General features: G+C 43.2%; 1 protein-coding gene across 1 annotated transcript in view; it reads left to right on the top strand.

The window, feature by feature from the left end:
* Positions 1-20,312, top strand: part of Lgi1 (leucine rich glioma inactivated 1) — a 41,748-nt gene that overhangs the window by 5,308 nt on the left and 16,128 nt on the right. The window contains 2 exon segments of the mRNA XM_032891837.1: positions 15,381-15,452; positions 15,556-15,627. Coding sequence (XP_032747728.1) covers positions 15,381-15,452; positions 15,556-15,627 — 144 coding nt within the window.

The following is a 20,312-nucleotide window of genomic DNA, read 5'->3' as shown; positions in this document are numbered from 1 at the left end:
CCAAATTTCTCTTTTCCCCTAAAATCTATAGGTCCATTTTTGTTTTTGAGACAGTGTCTTAGTGCTCCAGGCTCTTCAATCTAGCAAGGCCAGTCTTGAACTTGTAATACTCCTGTCTTCATGTCCCAAGTGCTGGGATTAAAGCCATGCACCCCCACCCCCGGCCACCAAACCCTGTTATGTGCTGCTGGGATCAAACCCAGGGCTTCATGCATACTTTGAAAGCATTCTGCCAATTCACCGCCAGCCCAATTACACAGATTCTTAAATCTGTGTAAATTACCTTTGGATGAGGAGTGCTTTCAGTAAAAGCATGGTTTACTCTTCCAGTGACTTGGACCAGAAGCCTGATGATTCACCTCCCATGATTCACTTTCACCTGGGAAGTGCCCTTCCCAGCAACCTGAGAATCTGACTCTTCCTCTTCACCCAGACCTGTCCCTGCCTGAGGGACTTTCCATAAGAACCCTCTGCATTAGTGTTACCTTCTTTGAAACAATAGCTGTCCAGGTGCCACCCAAGTGCTTGGAGCTTTTTTAATGGTTCCTAGGAAAGGGAGAAAGTCAGAGTGCCAGAGCTGGTGTTAATAGTGCTTGGCTCTTTCCTGTTTATTCCGGATTATCAACCACAACACTGACCCTAGCCTCTCCCACCCCGTATACACCAGGGGCACTCATGAGAACGGGGTGCCTCCGCCTTAGCCTGGTATCTCATATTCTAGATGCTGCTGCTAAGGCTGCCTGAAGTTGTTACTTAGTTGTGCTTCTATCTGGTCCATGTCTGATACGTAGGGTCAGAAGTGAGTCATAGCCTAGGGACGAGCCTTGGGGATGTAAAAGGTCAAACTTTGCTTCCTATGTATTTCTTGATGCCGATCACCATAGCCATAGACTTCTAGTAAAGCATTTTGTTATGGTACCTTGGTCAAATGTTCAGCCTTTCGCCCCAATTTCACATAAATTAGTGGGGTAGAGTACTGGAAAGTGGCGAGTCATCAGAAAGTGACCTACACGCCCTTCCCCAACACACAGACACACACACACACACACACACACACACACACACACACACACCCACACACACACACACACTACAAATGCAAAGAGATATTCAAAATTCTCTGAAAAAGATTGCCAGCACTTAGAAGGGAGGCATCTAACGCTACCTGCCACCCACTTTATCTTTAGCCCCACCCCTTTCCCACCCTTGCTTCACATTTCGCTCCCTAGGCTCTTAGTTTGACTCTCTTCTGTGAAGGGTAAGCAGTCTGTCCACCCTGTGGCACAGAACAGAACCAGTAGAGAAGCATTAGGATGAGACGATCGTGAACGCATCATTTCCTTGCTTACTTGCGTCTGCTTAGTTAAAACCAGTGTCTGTTGGGGACCAAGGAAGGAGAAGAAAAACAGATTAAGTATTTATTGTGTAGTTGCAAGCAGTCTCGAAACTAAAGCAAGATATTTTCACTGCAGTGAATGAGTTCGAATATCCCATCATGTAGCAGGCACAAGGACTGGCTTCCTGAGGGACACAAAAGTGACTGGCCCGATGTCACTTCACCCCAGCATGGCAGCTCCAGGCAGGTGGTGATCGATGACAGACAGGTGCATTGTATTTCAGTTGTTCCTGGATGCATTGTAATGTATCAGGGGACCCTGATGACGTGCGATGAGAAGGACTGATGTTTGGCCGATAGGTGGTGATGGCAGTGCCAGCTGGTAGTGAGGTTGTGGTTAACATGGGCAGCAGAATGGTTGCAGGAGCTTTTCCGTGTGAGCTGGGGAGTCACCTCTGCCTCCTGCAGAGCTGGCAATGTGGCAAGTGTTAATAGCTTTGTGGTCAGATCCTCCTGAGTACCAGTTTCCCCTCTGATGCTCATTAGTTGTGTGATTTAGGGTAAATCGAGCCAAGCATTGACATCTATGCCTATGAAGTGGGAAATATGCAAGAGAACTTAGTGCACTGGATAGCAGTAAAGATACTGTTCCTTTAAATGAGTGAATGCTGGATTTATCACAGTGGTTGATTTTTTTAATTGAACCTATCATAGCATTACACTAGTGTCTGCTTATATGATCTGAGCTTGTCTATGACCCCAGCTTTAAGGTTCTGTGGCCCTATACACAAGTCTCTATGAGGACCTGCTGAGAAATCTTGCTTTCAAGTATTTTTTTATAGGAAATATGCATTATTTATCCCTAAAAAAATGTTTAACCCTCTCACTTCTACCTCATGAATAACCACTACCACAGTTTATAAAACACATCAGATTTTGCTTAAAATAATTAACCTTCAGATGAATAATTAGTCTTCAGATGAGCAGTCTCATGGCAGCATGCAACTAGAACTTAGACATAAGAGTCTAAAATCTGGGGGCTGGAGAGATGGCTCAGTGGTTAAGAGCACCGACTGCTCGTCCAGAGGTCCTGAGTTCAAATCCCAGCAACCACATGGTGGCTCACAAACATCTGTAATGGGATCTGATGCCCTCTTCTGGTGTGTCCGAAGACAGCTATAGTGTACTCATATAAATAAAATAAATAAATAGAAAAAACAAAAAAAAAAAGTCTAAAATCCAATATGACCATAAATGGACTGTGTAACATCAAGCAGAGTGCAAAATGGTGCTGGGCCTCAAATCCTATAAGCATAAAACACCAAAGGAAGAGTAGGTTCTGGCTTTAAAAGTCAAGTACTAGTTGGGGTGGTGAGATACATAAAGAAGGCAATTGGGCATGAGACAACAGGAAGCGGAAGCGATGGGCAACTGGAGAAGACTCGACTTACCTGAGTGACATCCTTGTCGATTATTGCTAATGGATGAGCACGAGGTCATTATCCTCCTAACTCTTTGGGGAAACAGAAATCTGGGGATATAGTTTAAGCAGGACCATGACAAAACAACACAATGAGTTGACATTAGGGGATTTTCTCACTAATATTTAAGGCTTCCTCTAATCTTAAAATTCTACTCTAGTCTACGGACTTGGGAAGATGGCTCAGTGGTTAGGGGACCTGCTCTTGCAGAGGACCTACGCTCAGTTGCCAGAACCCACATAGCTGTTCACCTCTGTCTGTACCTCCAGTTCCAGGGCATCCAACACCTTCTTCTGACCTCTGTAGAGTCTGCACACACACATGGTGGACCCACATACTCATACGCATAAAATAAATGCATCTATAAAAAGAAAATAACAAAAATATATTTTAAAAAACATCTATTCAGGGTTGGGATTTAGCTCAGTGGTAGAGCGCTTGCCTAGGAAGCGCAAGGCCCTGGGTTCGGTCCCCAGCTCCGAAAAAAAGAACCAAAAAAAAAAAATCTATTCTATCCTAATCTATGAATACTCTACTATAAGACAGAAAATCACCTTGTTAAAGAAACAGATAAAAATTATTATATCAACTCTCGTAAGAGAGCAAATTAGATTGGTAATCAAAAGAACCCACAATATAGAATTGTCTCTACAGTTATTGTTAGAAATGCTAATGAACTGCTTTTATGATGCCCTGGGTTTGGTCCCCAGCATCTCTATCAAAAAAAAAAAAAAAATACAGCTTCTAATCCCCTAAATAAGTGGAATGGCGCCTAACTAGGTCTTCTGTGGGGTGGCTGAAAAGAAACAGTATTTAATACCAATCTCCTAGGTCTATGATCCAAAAGGAATTGTTGAACCCACTTACATAGTAAGATGGTGGGTGTTTGCATATGTAAAGTGCAATTGAAAAGCAATAAACCAGGGCTGGGGAGGTGGCTCAGTCTATAAACTACCTGCCACTCAAGCATGAGGCCCTGAGTTCAAACCTCAGCACCCAATAAAATTTCCAGGCATGGTGGCTCATAGGCTAGGAAGGAAGGGACAGGAGGATCTTTGGAATTTTGCTGACCAACTAATCTGTGAGCCCCCAAATTCAGTGAAAGAATCTATAGATAGATAGATAGATAGATAGATAGATAGATAGATAGATAGATAGGCAGACAGACAGACAGATAGACAGGCAGGCAGATATAGATAGATAGATAGATAGATAGATAGATAGATAGATAGATAGACAGACAGACAGATAGACAGGCAGGCAGATATAGATAGATAGATAGATAGATAGATAGATAGATAGATAGATAGATAGACAGACAGACAGACAGACAGATAGACAGACAGATAGACAGCAGGCAGATATAGATAGATAGATAGATAGATAGATAGATAGATAGATAGATAGATAGATAGATAGATAGATAGATAGATAGATAGATAGATGATGAATGATGAATGGGGGAACAATGGAGGAAGACACCCAGTATCAACCTCTGACCTCTATGTGCATATACTACACACACACACACACACTCACACACACACAGTTGTATACACACACTTTAAAAATCATTGAAGGAATCTCTGAAAACGAGAAGCTAAACTGTACAACTGTACAAATAAGTCTGAGAGATTTCCTCAGGAGGAGCCGTGGACTCAGCCCAGGCTTCCGCAGCTAACTTTCTCTACTCTCCTTTGAGAACTCCTACTGAAGGTTTACCGGCCACACAAGAAAACCAGCCAAGCTTTGGCAAGAGGCATTGGTTACTTTTATAGTGTCTGGTGCTGCTCACTATAAATATTTCCATTTTTATATCATTATTGTGACCTTCCCAGGTATATTCAATGTTTTTTCCAGAGGAAGTACCAAGTACAGAGAGGAAGTACTAAGAACTAAGTACAGAGGAAGTGCTGGGTCCTCAGAGGGCCAGGTAGCACCCTCGTGCCTGTTAAGCAGTGGAAGCAGCGGAAGTGGTGGAACTGGCCTTGAAACCTTTGCCCTTCTTGCTAACCATTTCTGTTTACTTCCTTCTGACATGCATAATCTTGGGCGAGTTTGACTTTTGTATAGTCTTATTCTCCAAATCAAGTCCCGTCTAGCAGGTCAACCTTTGCCATTAATGAGGTTATTCAGGGGAAATGTGCCCTGCTTCCTGGGGACAATGACTGAAAGGGAGTTTCAAAGGCTCTCTGAAAAAAGTGGCAGGATCGCTGGCAAGGACTTCCTAGTATCCCTAGGTTTCGCCTTCATTTGTATGGGTAAGCTCTGGCCTCCTTGCTTGAAAAGAGAGACAGACAAGCTGACAGGGGGGGAAAAGACAAAATAGTGAAAGAAAAGGGCCTTCCTTCCTTCAGAGTCCTGTTGTACCGTGGTGTTCTCCAAACCTGCGTCCAGAGGAACGGTTACCTTGCAAGGATAGAGTTGGGTGACCCAGTGAGAGCAACTGCATGCTCCTTCCTTGCTTGGCTGCTCGTGGCACACCTTGGCGTAGAAAAGACTCTGTAATTAAAGGTTCCACTCTTCCCAACCTCCCCTAGAGTATGGGTTCTATGGAACACCTTTATCCACACACAAAATTTACTTATGAGCTTTCTTAATTAGACCTCACTTTGTTCTAAAGCAGAGGGTCCCAACCTTCCTAATGCTGAAACCCTTTAATACAGTTCCTCAAACTGTGGTGACCCCCCCCAAGCCATAATATTACTCTCACTGCTACTTCGTGGCTGAAATTCTGCTACTGTTATGAATCGTAATGTAAGCATGTGTTTTCTGGTGGTCTTAGGTGACCCCTGTGAAAGGATCATTTGATCTCTCAATGGATTGTGACCTATAGGTTGAGAACTACCATTCTAAAGAGCCGTGCTGGCAAGACGTGGCGACAGGCCATATCCACGATTCTAAAGGAGAAATGAAGCCATCTGCTCCATAAAGGAATGACTCAAAATGGTTTTGTTAAAGAGTCGTGCCTCACCATAAGGCTATCCACCTGGTCAAGCAGCTTGGTCTAAGTCTGCCTTTTCCTTAGGGACCTCCAAGTAGATGCTCCTCTCCCAGGAAGTAGATAAAGACTTGCAGTTCAGTCATCAGGCGAAAGTCTCCAGAGCTGGAATGTTCTCTTAGGTTTTTTTTTTTTTTTTGTTCTTTTTTTCGGAGCTGGGGATAGAACCCAGGGCCTTGCGCTTCCTAGGCAAGCGCTCTACCACTGAGCTAAATCCCCAACCCCCTCTCTTAGGTTTTTAACCGAAGTGACTTTTCTCATTGTTGTTTACTTTGTGGCTGAACCAGCACTGCCCTGGAACCATTCTGTGAGACACTCCATACGGGTAGATCTCAGTGACTGACGGGTCCTGCTACCAATTAGATTGAGAAACCTCGTGTTTAATTGCCCTTTGAAGAGTCTCTAAGGGACGAAAGGACACGCAGAGCTAAAAAGCCCGATTAATTTCCTCAACCCACTTGCCCTAAACGTAGCTGCCTTTTCTTCCTCATGTGCCTCTCTCTCAATCCCTGAAAGGTCTGAACATGAAGGGATACTGCTTGGGAAATACAGGTCAGCCATTTTGGTTTGTGGCTAACGGGCAGAGCTGGTGGGACCGAGGGGAGGAAGCTGGCTGTTGTCCTGAGCATTAGCCAGTCCCTGTGGGACAATCACCCAGAATGCCAGCTATACCTCGTACAAGTTTCAAATGATCTTACCTCCCTCTCACCTCAGTTTTCTTTCTGTTTTAAGTGGCAACTCATAAAACATAAGACATTGCAGCCTGTCTTGGAGGATGAAAAAGATGTCAGGCTGCTGAAGATGAGGCCGGGCCCAGACCAGGCTTAAGATACAACTTAAATCACTCTGTGGTGTTCCAGGGAGATACCAGATGACTTCAGATAAACACAGAGAGGGGGAACTGCCTGATATGTCGGTTTCTAGAAAGAAAGCATTTTGATAATCCTGAGATGGCACTGTATTATAAAGGGGAGGGCACATGTTCAGGGGGCGCTTACAGATATAAAATCTATATTCTAATTCTGGCCCACCTGTGACAAATTTTAAAAAAGGAAGGAAGGAAGGAAGGAAGGAAGGAAGGGAGAGAGGGAGGGAGGGAGGGAAGGAGGGAGGGAGGAAGAAAAAGAAAAAGACACTTTAGTCACATTGTTCATCCTCTGCCAGCCTCAGTTTCTTCGTCTGTCAAAAGCAGAATTTAGACTTCATATCCCTAGAGCACTCCCCCTTGGTTATGAAGAAGTAAATTAAGGTTCTTTGCACCCAATCCTTACTGCAAAGGTGGCAGACTCCTTAAGGATTCTCCGAATTACATTGAAAATAATTCCCAAGGATGAGAGTCAAAAATAACCGTCGACTAATTCGCTCTTCAGCAATGCTTCCTACTTTAGCGTTCTCCATCGTGAGAGCCCATCTAAAAATATTCGAATGTGAATTATTCACATGGCTTATGCACTCAGAACATGCGCGCTTGGCTGATGTGAATCACCGGCTCACTGTCAGGCAGTCTTCAGCCGGCCTCCTTCTTTTGGATAACGAACATCACTATCAGCCGGACGGTCTGAAATGGTTAAGCAAGGTTCTAAATACGGTGACAAGTCCCTCCAACGATGCTGCCACACCTTGCGACGGCTGTGTCTGGTTTGTTCTCCTTAACGCAGATAGAGTACCCACAGACACAGACCCAGAGGAACCCAGTTATGTGCTGTGCGTTTTCACACGCTGCTGCTGGATGCCAGAGAGCCTGAACCAGACTCACCAGAGCTATCTGGCAGAAATGGCGCCCCTGGACCTCAGTGTTCCCCCACTGCTAGTGTTTTCTTTTGTGCAGATAATTCCTGTCAGGAACAATGGAGACAAGCTTATCTGCATCCTCTCAAAGGATTCCGGAGGCTCATCCAGGGAGTTCTTTTTGTCATTGTAATTCCTGTTTTAGCAGAGCAGGAACATCTTCGCCTACTCAATGTATTAACATACAATCGTAAGTGGCAGGCACAAGTTTTGAAGACAGATTCCGTATTCCATATCCCATCCATGGCAGTCTCTAGGTGACAGCCGGATGCCACCGCTGGTCCTTTTTCCTCAACCGTCCGTCCTGTCCTCTGTTGTCAGGAGAACCTGCTGTAGGTGAAAGAATGGAGGCGCCTTTCACGGGCTGGGGTCAGTTCTGATGTTCAGGTGGTACAGAGGGTCTGAGTGGATGTTGTTAGGGCCAGGGGTCCTGGCACGGGGCCAAGCGAGCATCGTGATTTTTCTCAGCAGACGTTACACTCCGCCGTATTTTGCCATCTGCAGACAGACCTTCATCCCAGCTTGCATGCCAACAACGCCACAAACCTAGATTCATGTCTTTAGAGTTAAAAGTGGCCCCTTCCTTTAATAAGGCAAACAGAGAAGTAGCGTGCATTAGTGCCCAGAGAGGATTTATGGCTAGGTGGCAATCAAGACCTAAGTTTTGTGATCCTTTGTGGTGTTCCTTTCTTGGCCTTTGGAGGAAGAAACTGTTTCTGGGCTCATGTGCCTGACCTGTCGTCTCTCTGAATGGACCTTGTGTCTGGTTTGTCCGCCTACGACAGCCTTAGCCTTGAATTCATATAGCCAGACCTTTCTTCTTGGGTCCTCTGCCCCTCATTCACTTCTCTGCTGCCGAGCGAGCCCAGGTTCTATTTTAACCTAAGTTCCCTGGTAACCGTGTTGCCTACACGTCTCCTTTTGAAAGCTGATCTTAGCTTTCATCCAACCAAGACCACTCCTCCCCACCTACACAGACACACACACACACACACACACACACACACACACACACACACACACACACACAGACACTTACACACACACAGACACACACAGACACACACACAGACACACACACACAGACATACACACAGACACACACACACACACAGACACACACACAGACACACACACAGACACACACACACACACACACACACACACACACACACACACACACACACACACACACACACACAGACATACATACACAGACACACACAGACATACACAGACACACACACACACACACACAGACACACACAGACACACACATACACACACAGACATACACACACAGACACACACACACAGACACACACACACACACGCACATGCACACACACAGACACACACAGACATACACACACACAGACACACACACATGCACACACACACAGACAAACACACACATGCACACACACACACACAGGCACACGCACACATGCACACACTAACCTTATGACCATGGGACTAAAGTGTCTCATAAGGAACTGTGCCTTAACCCCATAGGCAACCATATACAGGCAAGTGGAAGAAAGAATTACAGCATGGGTGGGATCAGTATGTAATATATCAAGTCATAGCCTTTGGCCATGGTGTATATTGTCAGTAAACTTATGGAAGATTATTTTTAATGTAGTTTCAAAAATATTCCAAACTATATGTGGTGGCACATGCTCACACATTATATTATAATTTTATATAATTATAATCATACTATTAAGGAGGCAGGGGCACCTGGATCATTGTGAGTTCTCGGCCGCCCGGGGTTATAGAGTAAGACCTTGTCATGAGAGAAAGAAAGGAAGAAAGGAAAGAAAAGAAAAAGGAAAGAGAAAGAAAAATATTCTAAATGATGCTTAAATAAAATATGCAATTTAAAGCTTATTACAAATCAAAATTTGACTATATTTTACACAGTGGCAAAGCCATACTTCTGCATATCCTCATGTCTATACTAAAAGAATAAAATATGATTGAGTCTTAAACTCAATAAGTACCTAGGAGGATAGTAGAAGAAAATAATAAAGAAAAAATAAAACAATGCATTAAGAAGCAGTGGGTATGACAAATAAGTCCAAAATGTCACTATTGGGAGGGGAAAAGCTAGTATAAAATGGCAGCCATTTGGAAAGAGCACACTCACAAGTTAGAAGTCCTTTAATTACTAACAAGAAGCAGAATGATGTTTAGGGAAGAACCAAGAAGTGACCTACTTTACATCATGGGGCTAAGCCCCAAGTGAGCCAAAGAAGCCATGACTTCACAGGGATAAAGCGATAGACGGGTGTTGGTGAAGAGGAAGTAGATCTTCCCCTACTCAGAGTCAGACATGGTGATTCACAAGGACAGCATAAAAGCCAGGCACTTAAAAACATTCAACAGTAGAAATACGTAAGTCCATCCTGGGAAATAGAGGCAGGAAAGGCGTTTGTATCCAAAGGTGGTTACAGTAGGTAGTAAAAATCGGAATTCTCATTATAGTATAGTATAATATACTACATTATAATATACCTGTAATATATAATATAATATAGCTACATCATAATATACCACGACATGAAACGCAGTCATCTGCTAAACTGTATTATTAAAACATCACCATGGAAGAGTGTTCATGATGAAATGAAGAAGTGGAAAGAGCACACAGCAAGCTGGGTGCTCAGCACACCTGTAATCCTAGCCCTTGGGAAGCTGCCGGGCAAGGATCACAGGTTCAAAGCCAGTCTAGGTACAAAGAAAATTCTAGCCCAGTGTGAACTGCAATGTGAGAGGCCCATCATTCCCCCAAATCCCGAAACAGAAAAGAGAGGGGAAAAAAAGACACAGAACAATCCACAGCTTCTGCTAATTTGATAAACATACACGTGCAGATATCATGTATGTGATATGTGTTTTGTGTATGCATATCAGTATATATCTCTGGATAGTATGATAACAGGGTTCTCTACTTTGTAAATTTTTTCTATATTTTCCTGAACTTCTGTGGGACATTTATGTAATATGCGAACTGCATTCAAAAACTGCATTTAAGTGTTCTACTTTAAAAATATAGATTGATATAACATCTTGATGTAACTGAAATTATTTACATCGATCATTTAAGCACACCTTGTAGGCCTATGTGAACTGAGCAGTGTGGTGACCGTTTATCAGAATACTGGGGGTTTTATTATGTCATACAGGCCCCGTGCAGAGAAGTCACCCAGTATGAGGAAAAGGGGTTGGACAAAGGGGTTTTGGACCTCATGATTTTTAGCAAAGCCATGAGTAGTTCTTTGGACCTTGCTGTCCTCCTGTCAAACAGATAGCAATACTAGCCCTACCACCTACACAGCGTTGTTCTAAAGCCCACATGAGATGCTCCAACAGGGGGTTAAGAAGTGTAGAGTATTTTGAAGGCAACAATTACCAGTGCCTGCCTGGAATTGGTAGTTGATGTATGCAGTCTTTCTAAATCTTCCTCCTGGTAAGGAAACATACACTCCCTTGGTTTCTAAATAAATAAATAAATAAATAAATAAATAAATAAATAAATAAATAAATAAATAAATAACAAACCTCCCCACTCCTCCCACAGCTTGTTTCACCAAATATTAAAAAAAAAAATGCTTATCCCTTGAGGAGACATAGAGAGGTCAAGGCGTATCCCTGATGTACGAGGTCAAGGCGTATCCCTGATGTACGTCCACCGAAACTAGTGGGAAAATGCCTCGTTTCTTCCTTCCTAGGGGAGAGAGGAAGTAGCAGAGACCTCGGAGGTCTTATGGGACTCAGGCAGAGGCAAACCATACATGACCTCTACATACTGGGATATCTCCTAGCAAGTCTGCGCAGACCTCGGATCTCTGCACAGTCTAACCAGCCATGTAGACAGCACACTGGTCCCCACAGATGCCACCATGGCACAACACTGCTATTGTGATGTCTGTCCCATCCGGCTTATATTATTGCAGGCTCTCTTAGTGCATTTTTGGGGACAGGGAAACCCACAGCCCCTCTGAGCAACCACTGACTGCAAGGATCAGAGGACTCTTGGTGACCATCGGTGCAGGGGTATCACAACTGACCCGGAAGCTTCTCCCTGTGCACCCTGACTGCGTGCATCCACCCAGACAGCGCTGAAATAGCTTGGGCCACACTCCAAGTGCAGAATTTAACCAGAATCCTTGAGAGTGGGAAGGAGTTGTCAGTATTTTTAGGCTCCTTGGGTGATTCCAAGTGCATCCGAGATTGAAAAGCGCTGGTAGGATCTAACATAGTTCCAGGCATCTCGCCCACGCGCCTTCAACACTCTTCCCTTTGTGAGGGCTCCATACGTGGTCAATCCATGTGTGGTCCTCGAACACCCTTCTTGTCATCGATCCAAGGGCTCTCTTTTCCCTCCCCAGCAGGCTTAGTGTTTCAGTTGTCAGTTCCAAAAAAGGAGGAGGAGTATTATTGCCTACCCAATACTACTTTACTGAGCCAGGCCATTTGGATCACCGACTGCTGTCCAATCTAGGGATTGGCTACACTGAGGGAAAAACTAAGTCTTTCTTGCCTTTAAAATCCATGGAGAGGACCACAGAGGTTATGTAAAATAAAAGAACCATTCTGCTCTGCCACAGGACTGTATGAACATGTGCTAGGGTGGGTCCTAGTTCCCTTGACAGAGACTGTAGAATACTTGCTATATCTGATTTAATCACACATCATAATATTGAAATAAAATGTATTGCTAACACTATAAAAATAAAAGATTTGAGTTTTTCTTTATAGAATATGATCGATTCATGAGTCTTTTCAAGGTTACATTAGTTACTAAAATTGTTATATTGAATGCTAAAATGCTAAAAGCCACTCAGGCATATTTAGAATACATGTTACAACCCCATGTTCATAGAAACCACTATCAAATTTAGAATTAGAAAGCTATGGTATTCATTACTAGCTCACCTAGAGGAATTTTACTTCTGGCTTGTATAACAAAAAAATTGAAACAATGTATTTTTATTTTATGTCCTTGGTGTTTTGCCTGCATGTATGTCTATGTGGGGAGAGCCAGACCCTCAGAACTAGAGCTACAGACGGTGGTGAGCTGCCAGGTGGATGCTGGGAATTGAACTGGGATCCTCTGGAAGAACAGCCTTAACTGCTGAACAGTCTCTCCAGCCCTGTAAGGAAAGAAATTAATTGGAGTGTACTTATACACAAAGAGAAGGACACCATCACAAGGATAGTACTTCTCAATGGTGTTTGTTTACAAATAAGCATCCTTGTGTCCAGCACCCAGGTTAAGAAGCCAACCGTTATCACCCTAGAGACAATCCCTGTGATCACTTAGATCAGTTAGAACTACCCTCCAGGAAAAGCCACGGTGCTGATGTCTGCCTGCATAGACTTGTTCGGCTGGGTTTTTTTTTTTTTTTCTACGTTAATCATGTAGAATTCCCCTTATCGAGTTCTGACTCCTTTCCTTAGAATATGTTGCTTGTAGTTATAGTTTCAGCCAGAGATTTTAGTCTTTGAAATTTAGTTCAGCAAACATGTTTTTTTTTTTCTCAAAACCAGGAACTGGAATAGAATTGGGCATGCAGAAACCGATAAAGGCAGGTCCTTGCTTTAAGATTGCATTCAGTATCCTAACCTAGCAGTGACCGGAATGTGATGCAAAGTGAATGTCTCTTTGTTGGACCAATATTTGTTCAATATTTACAATGGAATGGTTACTCTCACTAGTTCTAGGGATAAGTACTGAAGAGGACAGCCAAAGTTTAGAAGAAATCCCATCTTTCATCTCTGTGACATCCATAGGCAAGGGATGTTTGCTGGTATCCACTTCCCAGCCTGTCTCGCTCTGACTAAAGGATGAAAGCTATTTCTTCCGGCAACTTGGGAGTGTGGGATGCTGAATTCCCAGGTGTACCACAGGGCAGTCTGCAAAACAGAGCCAGAGAAGCATTTCTCTGTATCTGTCGCCACTGAATTCTACTCTCTCTGTCCTTATTGCTGCCCTGAAGGAGAGAAGCAAAGCCCTGGGGGCTGCTCAAGCCTTTGGGTGTCAGCTTACCTAGGCGTAAGGCTGAGCGTCGTGTTGCTTTCCAAAACCATAAAATGAGAAGAGACAATTACCAGAGTTGTGATGGAAGTCATGAACCTTGGACCTTCATTTTAATAAGCACAGGCTGTAATGTGCATTTGATTAGTTGCTCTTGGCTTTTCGGGACCAAGTGAATTACTTGAGTGAAAAAAGCCATGACGTAAGAGGGAAAGAGGGATTAGAAGTGAACTTCAACACCATTCCAGGATTGGTAGCTTGGGAGGAAACAGAAGAGGTCACTTCATTTGGCTGGCTCCTTCTCTGCCTCCGTTCTTTTATGGGAAAGGCTCAAGTCTCTGGAAAAATAGAGCGGAAGTAAAATTCACACACCTGTGTTCCCACCCTTTGGCTTCGCTTACCAGCCCCTACTCAGTTCATGTCGAACCCTCCCTTGATTATTCTATTCAGTAAATTACTCATTTCAAACTACCTCAGAAAGTAAAAATCTCCAGGCCTAATCTCCTCCATTAACAGGCTCGGGGGTGGGGGTGGGGATGGGGGGTGGGGGGAGTCGCTTGGCTAGTTACTAGCAATTACATTTAACCACTACCCTTCCAAAGTAAAAATATCACAAGATTTACTAACAGCATTACTATATTATTATTAAATTGTCTGACACACAAATCTATTATTTAGCCAAAAATACCTGTTTTTAAGGTTTCGGTTAGAAAACTGTTAAGTTCTCCAACAGGGTCCAATAGGGTGTGGTGAATGCCACAATAGGATTGGTTAATGCCCTTTTTTCTCGGTGATTTTGAAGCCAGGTCCCTGTGAATTTTGAAAATGCTAATAAATTTGTCCAAGTAAACGTGTTTCTTTTAATTATTTAGTAATAAGGGCTGGAGAGATGGCTCAGCGGATAAGAACACTGACTGCTCTTCCAGAGGTCCTGAGTTCAAATCCCAGCAACCACACGGTGGTTCACAACCTCTGTAATGGGATCTGATGCCCTCTTCTGATGTGTCTAAAGACAGCTACGGTGTACTCATAAAAATAAAATAAACAAATATAAAAAAAAAAGACTGAGTGTAGAAGTCAACAGGAACCCACTCTACTTTAAAAAAAATTGTCTAGTGATAAAATGGCCTCAGATTCCCAAGTGTCATCAGCTCCTATCTTCAGCCTGTCCTGTTTCCAAATTATTGAATTTTTTTAAAGAAAGTATTTAATGTTTATAACCACTGTCCACTGCACCTGCTATGAGCTATAACACAATAAGAATGGAGGTCCATTTTTCCTACAACTCCTAGTATTAAACTCCTAGTGTCAATCATTAAGTAATGACTAAAGATCATTATTTTGACCTGTCAAAGTCAATTCCAGAAGTTTCTAGAACATGTTTTCCCATGAAAATGACCGCCAGCGTCTCTGTTATAGGACCATGTAAATGTTGATTTGGTCACGCCTGCTGCCTACCTCCTCTGCTTGTCTCTCAAAATGCTTCCCAGGACCTGTGACACCTCACCCGGAGAGAAGATCTTGCAAGCATCCCTTCATTGAGCACTTCAGGAGGAGATACTCAGGCGTGAGAAAAGCCGCCAAGGTTTTCTGTATAAACCACGCTGTTATAGAAAACGCAGACCTACCCATGTCAGCCTCCACCTGTTTCTCTGAGAGACCAAAGCAGCGGAGATCGGGCAGCTGAGCGTGTAACTGTTCTCACTGTGTGTACCTCTCTCTGGGCAGGTTATTCACGTCGAACTCCTTTGATGTGATCAGTGACGATGCTTTTATTGGTCTTCCACACCTAGAATATTTGTAAGTAAGAAAAATTCCCCACCCCCGTAGCTTTGATTCAGGATAGGTTCTCTTCGGTGCCTATAGCTGTCTGACCAAATGAGGATATTGTTGCCTCTTACAGATTCATAGAAAACAACAATATCAAGTCCATTTCAAGACATACTTTCCGGGGACTCAAGTCTCTGATTCACTTGTAAGTATAGGTGATGGTATTTTTTTTTTTAAAGCTTGTTTGGCTGATTTGGGTTAATTGAGGTTTCTGCGGTGCTGAGATCAAACCTGCACGCTGGGTGAGCACTCTGCCACTGAGCTATGGTCCTAGCATTAGTTTTGAGCTCACGAATTCAGTTTGGTATCCAAGGTTAAAGCATCCATTTTATGAGTGCTCATGAAAATTTAAGAGCTCAGATTCTTTCTCTTCATGCACACTTGCCGCCTTCCCTGTCAGCATGAACTCAGGAAATTGATTATGGTTACTATTTTTAGCCTAAGTGGAATATAATTAGAAAAGCAATCTATGTAGGGAAATAACATAACTGAAATAACTTTTATTATCCATATCGTCCCTCACTTCACGGAGAATTAGGGGCTGACTAATGTCCTTTAATTTGATATCCACTGTTTAAGTCCTGATTCTATATGCATTTAAACCTGATGTAGCCATAGGCAGTCTCTATGTAGTACAGGGACAATCTATTTTATAACTGAAATATTTCATTATTCAATGGGTGATTCGGGACACAGCAGTCATTCTTAACAAAGGGCAATTCCGTTTCCCAGGAAATGTGAAGAAATACAAGCTGTGCTTGCTTGTCACAATATGGGACTGTTACCAGGACCCCGTGGGTGGAAGCAAGGGCTGCTCCCAATTAATCTCTAGTGTGAAGGGCAATCTGTGCAGCCAAGGATGACCCCGTCTGGAACGGTGCAGTAGGGAAGGGAAACATCTCAACCACACGAACCGCATGAATCTCTCCTTCTCGCTTCTTCCACCTACTTAAGACTGGGGGCAGGGAGTTATTTGTAAGGAGAATACACATTAGAGATAAAACATGTACCCATGTTAGAGGTGAAGAAACAGTTTGTGACACTAGATACTCAATCTGGAGCCTCATGGAAGCAAGTGTCCTACCACTGCGTGGCACCCCTGAACCCCCATTTGTTAGTAGTAGTATTCATTTTAAGACAGCATCTTACTAAGATGCCCGGGATAGCCTTGAACTTGTTCTGTAGACTATACGTGTCTTGATTTTTTATGATCCTCTTGCCTCAAATACCCTAGTAGCTGGTATTACAGGCATGCAGAACCAGGCCCAGCTCAGACACAGCATCTTGAAGGGGAGATGTGATTATTGAACTGATTCCTTATGGAACTATAAAAACATCAACTCAGTTGCTGAACTGCAGTTTTATTATCTTCATCATTCATTCATTCATTCATTCATTCAATGAATTCAAATCATTCAATAGCGATTTCTTAAATACCTAGTATGCCCTCCCTGTCAGTGGTATAATACGATGTGATGATGGCCGTGTAATAGGATGAGTGTTACGTGATTTTTTTATCATGGAGTCTAGTTTTGCAGAATGCTTACCTGCAGTGAAAAAAAATAGAATAAAACAAGCCCACAAAACGTGAAATGAATATTCATTACCTCATGTGGTGGTTAGAATGAGAATGACCCCCATAGGCTTGTATATTTGAATACTTGGTCCCTAGTTGGTGGAACTGTTTGAGAAAGATTAGGAGGTGTGGCCTTGTTGGAGAAAGTGTGTTACTGGGGATGGGCTTTGAAGTTTCAAAAGGCCCACACTAGTCCCAGTTAGCTCTTTCGGCCTCATGTTTATGGGTCGAGATCTAAGCTCTCAGCTATGCTTCAGAGCCATGCCTGCCTGGCCACCACCATGTTCCACACCACAATGCTCATGAATTCTAACCCTCTGTAATATAAGCGCCCAATAAACTCTGTCCGTTATAAGTTACCTTGGTCATGGTTATCTCTTTACAGCCATACAAGAATAACTAAGACAACTGAGTCCGAGGTCTCCTTGATGCATATGAAACCCACCCCTCAGGGCCTCTGTCTAATGCTCGGCATCAGCATGCGTCTCAGAGGCTGTAAGATCCATGGCCTCCCTAGGAGAATGAAGCACAAGGGTGCTGTGCTCGCCTTGCTAGGGTGCTCCAATCTCAGAAAGCTTGTGGCTTCTCTCAGACTCCTTCCATAGAATGGGAGAAAACATTCTATCTCACCAGAAAAGGATGGAAGAAGGGAGGAAGCAAGGAAAGAAGGAGGGAGAAGAGGAAAGAAGTACAAACCAGAAAGGAGGAAAGGGGAAAAAAGACCCATAGAGCACCATGCTGAAGAATACCCACTTTGCTTGATTGAAGCTCCTTTTGCCCATCACACAAAGTGGGAATTTAAGTTTAGAGCTTTAGTGGTAGGGAGACTATCAGGACAGGAGACCTCTACAACCTGTGCTAACTCTCTAGAACTTTTCAAGGTCAAGCAAAAACCAAAATGAGTCTTTCAAGAGAAAGGCATGCATCTTAAGGATTATACAAACCTAAAATGCATAGGTGGGGCTGTAGGGGAGAGCAGGAGTGGGGAGAGAATGAGGTCATGGTTGATCAGGCAAATGGATCTTTTGCATCTTTTCTTAATATATAATACTGTTATCATTTTGATCTATAAAAGTGACAACGTCATATGGGTCATTCTAAGTCATAACTGCATAGGGTACCATTTAAGTTTTTCAAGAAGTAGGTAAGACTCATGAAAATGAGTGTGATGCAGTCCCACCTTGGAGCAGCTCCTTCTGTAACAGGAAGAGCAACTGGGTGGACGAATATTTTCTCGTTCCATGTCTTTGTCTTCGGGTTTTTCTCCTTTCTACTTATGCTGTTCTTGACGATGTATTTCCTGCTTCGCTTTTCTTTAAGGAGAGAGATGGAGCCAAATGTCCCTCTGCCTGCTCCACACATTAAGTTCATTTCCTATTACTTAGTGCTTGTGAGCAAGCCTGGAGTTTCTTGGCACCGTTAGTTCCTTCTTTAAGGTGTGAGGCTACAAAGAGCGCTTTCTCCACCTTTGATGGATTGAAGGGCAGAGCATTCGAGCAGTGAGGAATTGTCAGGGAGCCCTCTAGCCTGTGTACACCACAGGAAACATTTATAAAGCCGTTTCATATTCTTACCTCATTGTAGCCTCCATGAAAGTGTGAATTATGCCTGAGTGGACACTGCTTTCCTTCTCATCAGCGACAAAGTCAGAAGTTACCCAGACCTTCAGCAAGCATCTAGTGAAGGCTCCCCCATGTCCGTTGAAGCAGACCTCTCTCATCGAGCGACATGCTAGTACGTAGTTTGTGGCGTAGAGATGTGAAAACTGAGCCTGAAAAGGCTTTCCCATACAATAGGCAGATTACAAGCTCAAAGGCCAAAGACCGCATGGAAGGAACTAGGATTGATAGCAGGAATATTCGTCAAGCAACCCAATCCGGCCAATGACAAACTCCTGAAAGGAAAATAGTGGACAAAGGGAAAAGTTGTGCAGCCATGGTGTCCGCATCAGGGAAAGTGATTAGATCAACTGCTACTTAGAGACAGAGTGGATTGCCCGAATATCTACTGTTGGAAAGCTAATGGGTCAGTGAGCATGGCTCTAAGTGAACAAAACAAACAGCTCTTCCAAAAGTACAAAGAAGAGATACAGCTTTAAAAATTGAGTGAAGAGCAAGAGAAAGTTAAACGCAGAATGAACACCCACTACCCCTCTTGGGGCTCTGACATTTACCCCTTCCCCAGAGTCCCCAGAATTCCAAACCCAACTCTGTGCTACTGGCAACGATCACACCCCTGCTAGTGCAGGAGGTAAACCGTAATCTGTCCTAAAACAGCCTCTTAGCCCACACCTGAGATTAAAACAAAAACATGCCAGGAGCCACCAGGCCTGGAATGGGTTGAAGCCAGACACAGAGTCGATGCTTTAAAGACTGATGGTCTCTGGATATTCTAGCTCACCAACTATACTGAATGCTTGCTGATAGCTTCTTTAAAAAAAACATTTTCTGGTCATTCTGAGGGTTAAAATCCCCTAGCTTGGGCGATTAACCCCTGTAGCCTATCAACAGGGCATCAAGTAATGTAGCCTTTGTTCTATCTCCCCTCAGGAGCTGTGCAGGCTCTAACTTCCAGTCTTCTAGTTGAAGTCACAGGAAGAAAAGGGGGACACTTTGAAAAGTGATTTTAGCCTTTATTGCTAAGCTCTTCAGAAAGTTTCTACAAAAGTTCTCCTTCAAATAGTTTTCTCTAAAAAGTTCTTTACTCCCAGTGCTATGCCTTTTCTTCAAAGTTCTTGAGTTCTGACTCCTCTCTTTGCCCTCAGCACTTACACATCTCTCGGAATACATGACCACGTGGTTAAAAGTTCACAAGTTTGCACATAAATTCAAACCACAAATCGAATAAGAAGTTTGCAGCAGAGCATGCTTACATGCATACCATTAAGAGTAATTACCTGGCTAAACATTCATCAACTGTCACAAGCTCAACAATGTGCTACACCATAACTTTTATGACTAAGTGATTAGTGAGGTTTTGCATAGATAAACCCAGTCAATATTTTATCTTCTGTCCTTGAACTTATATTAAATCCTTAGTTTCCTCTCTATGACCTTTGGTTAATTGTTTTACAACCTCTTGGAATGTGCTCTATGTTGTAGGTGCCTTCTTGCTATCTCAGAAGCAATTAACTCATGACAGGAAGACTGGCAGAGTTCTCATTGCGGATTTTGTCATCAGAAAGGACTTAATAGCAGTGCCATCATAAAAGTGCTTAATAATTCCTAATGTAATTTTAGTAATTCTTATAGGAT

The sequence above is a fragment of the Rattus rattus genome, chromosome 2, assembly GCF_011064425.1.
Source record: "Rattus rattus isolate New Zealand chromosome 2, Rrattus_CSIRO_v1, whole genome shotgun sequence".
Lineage (NCBI taxonomy): Eukaryota > Metazoa > Chordata > Mammalia > Rodentia > Muridae > Rattus > Rattus rattus.
The sequence above is the reverse complement of the archived record's forward strand: the minus strand, read 5'-3'. Positions and strand labels throughout refer to the sequence as shown.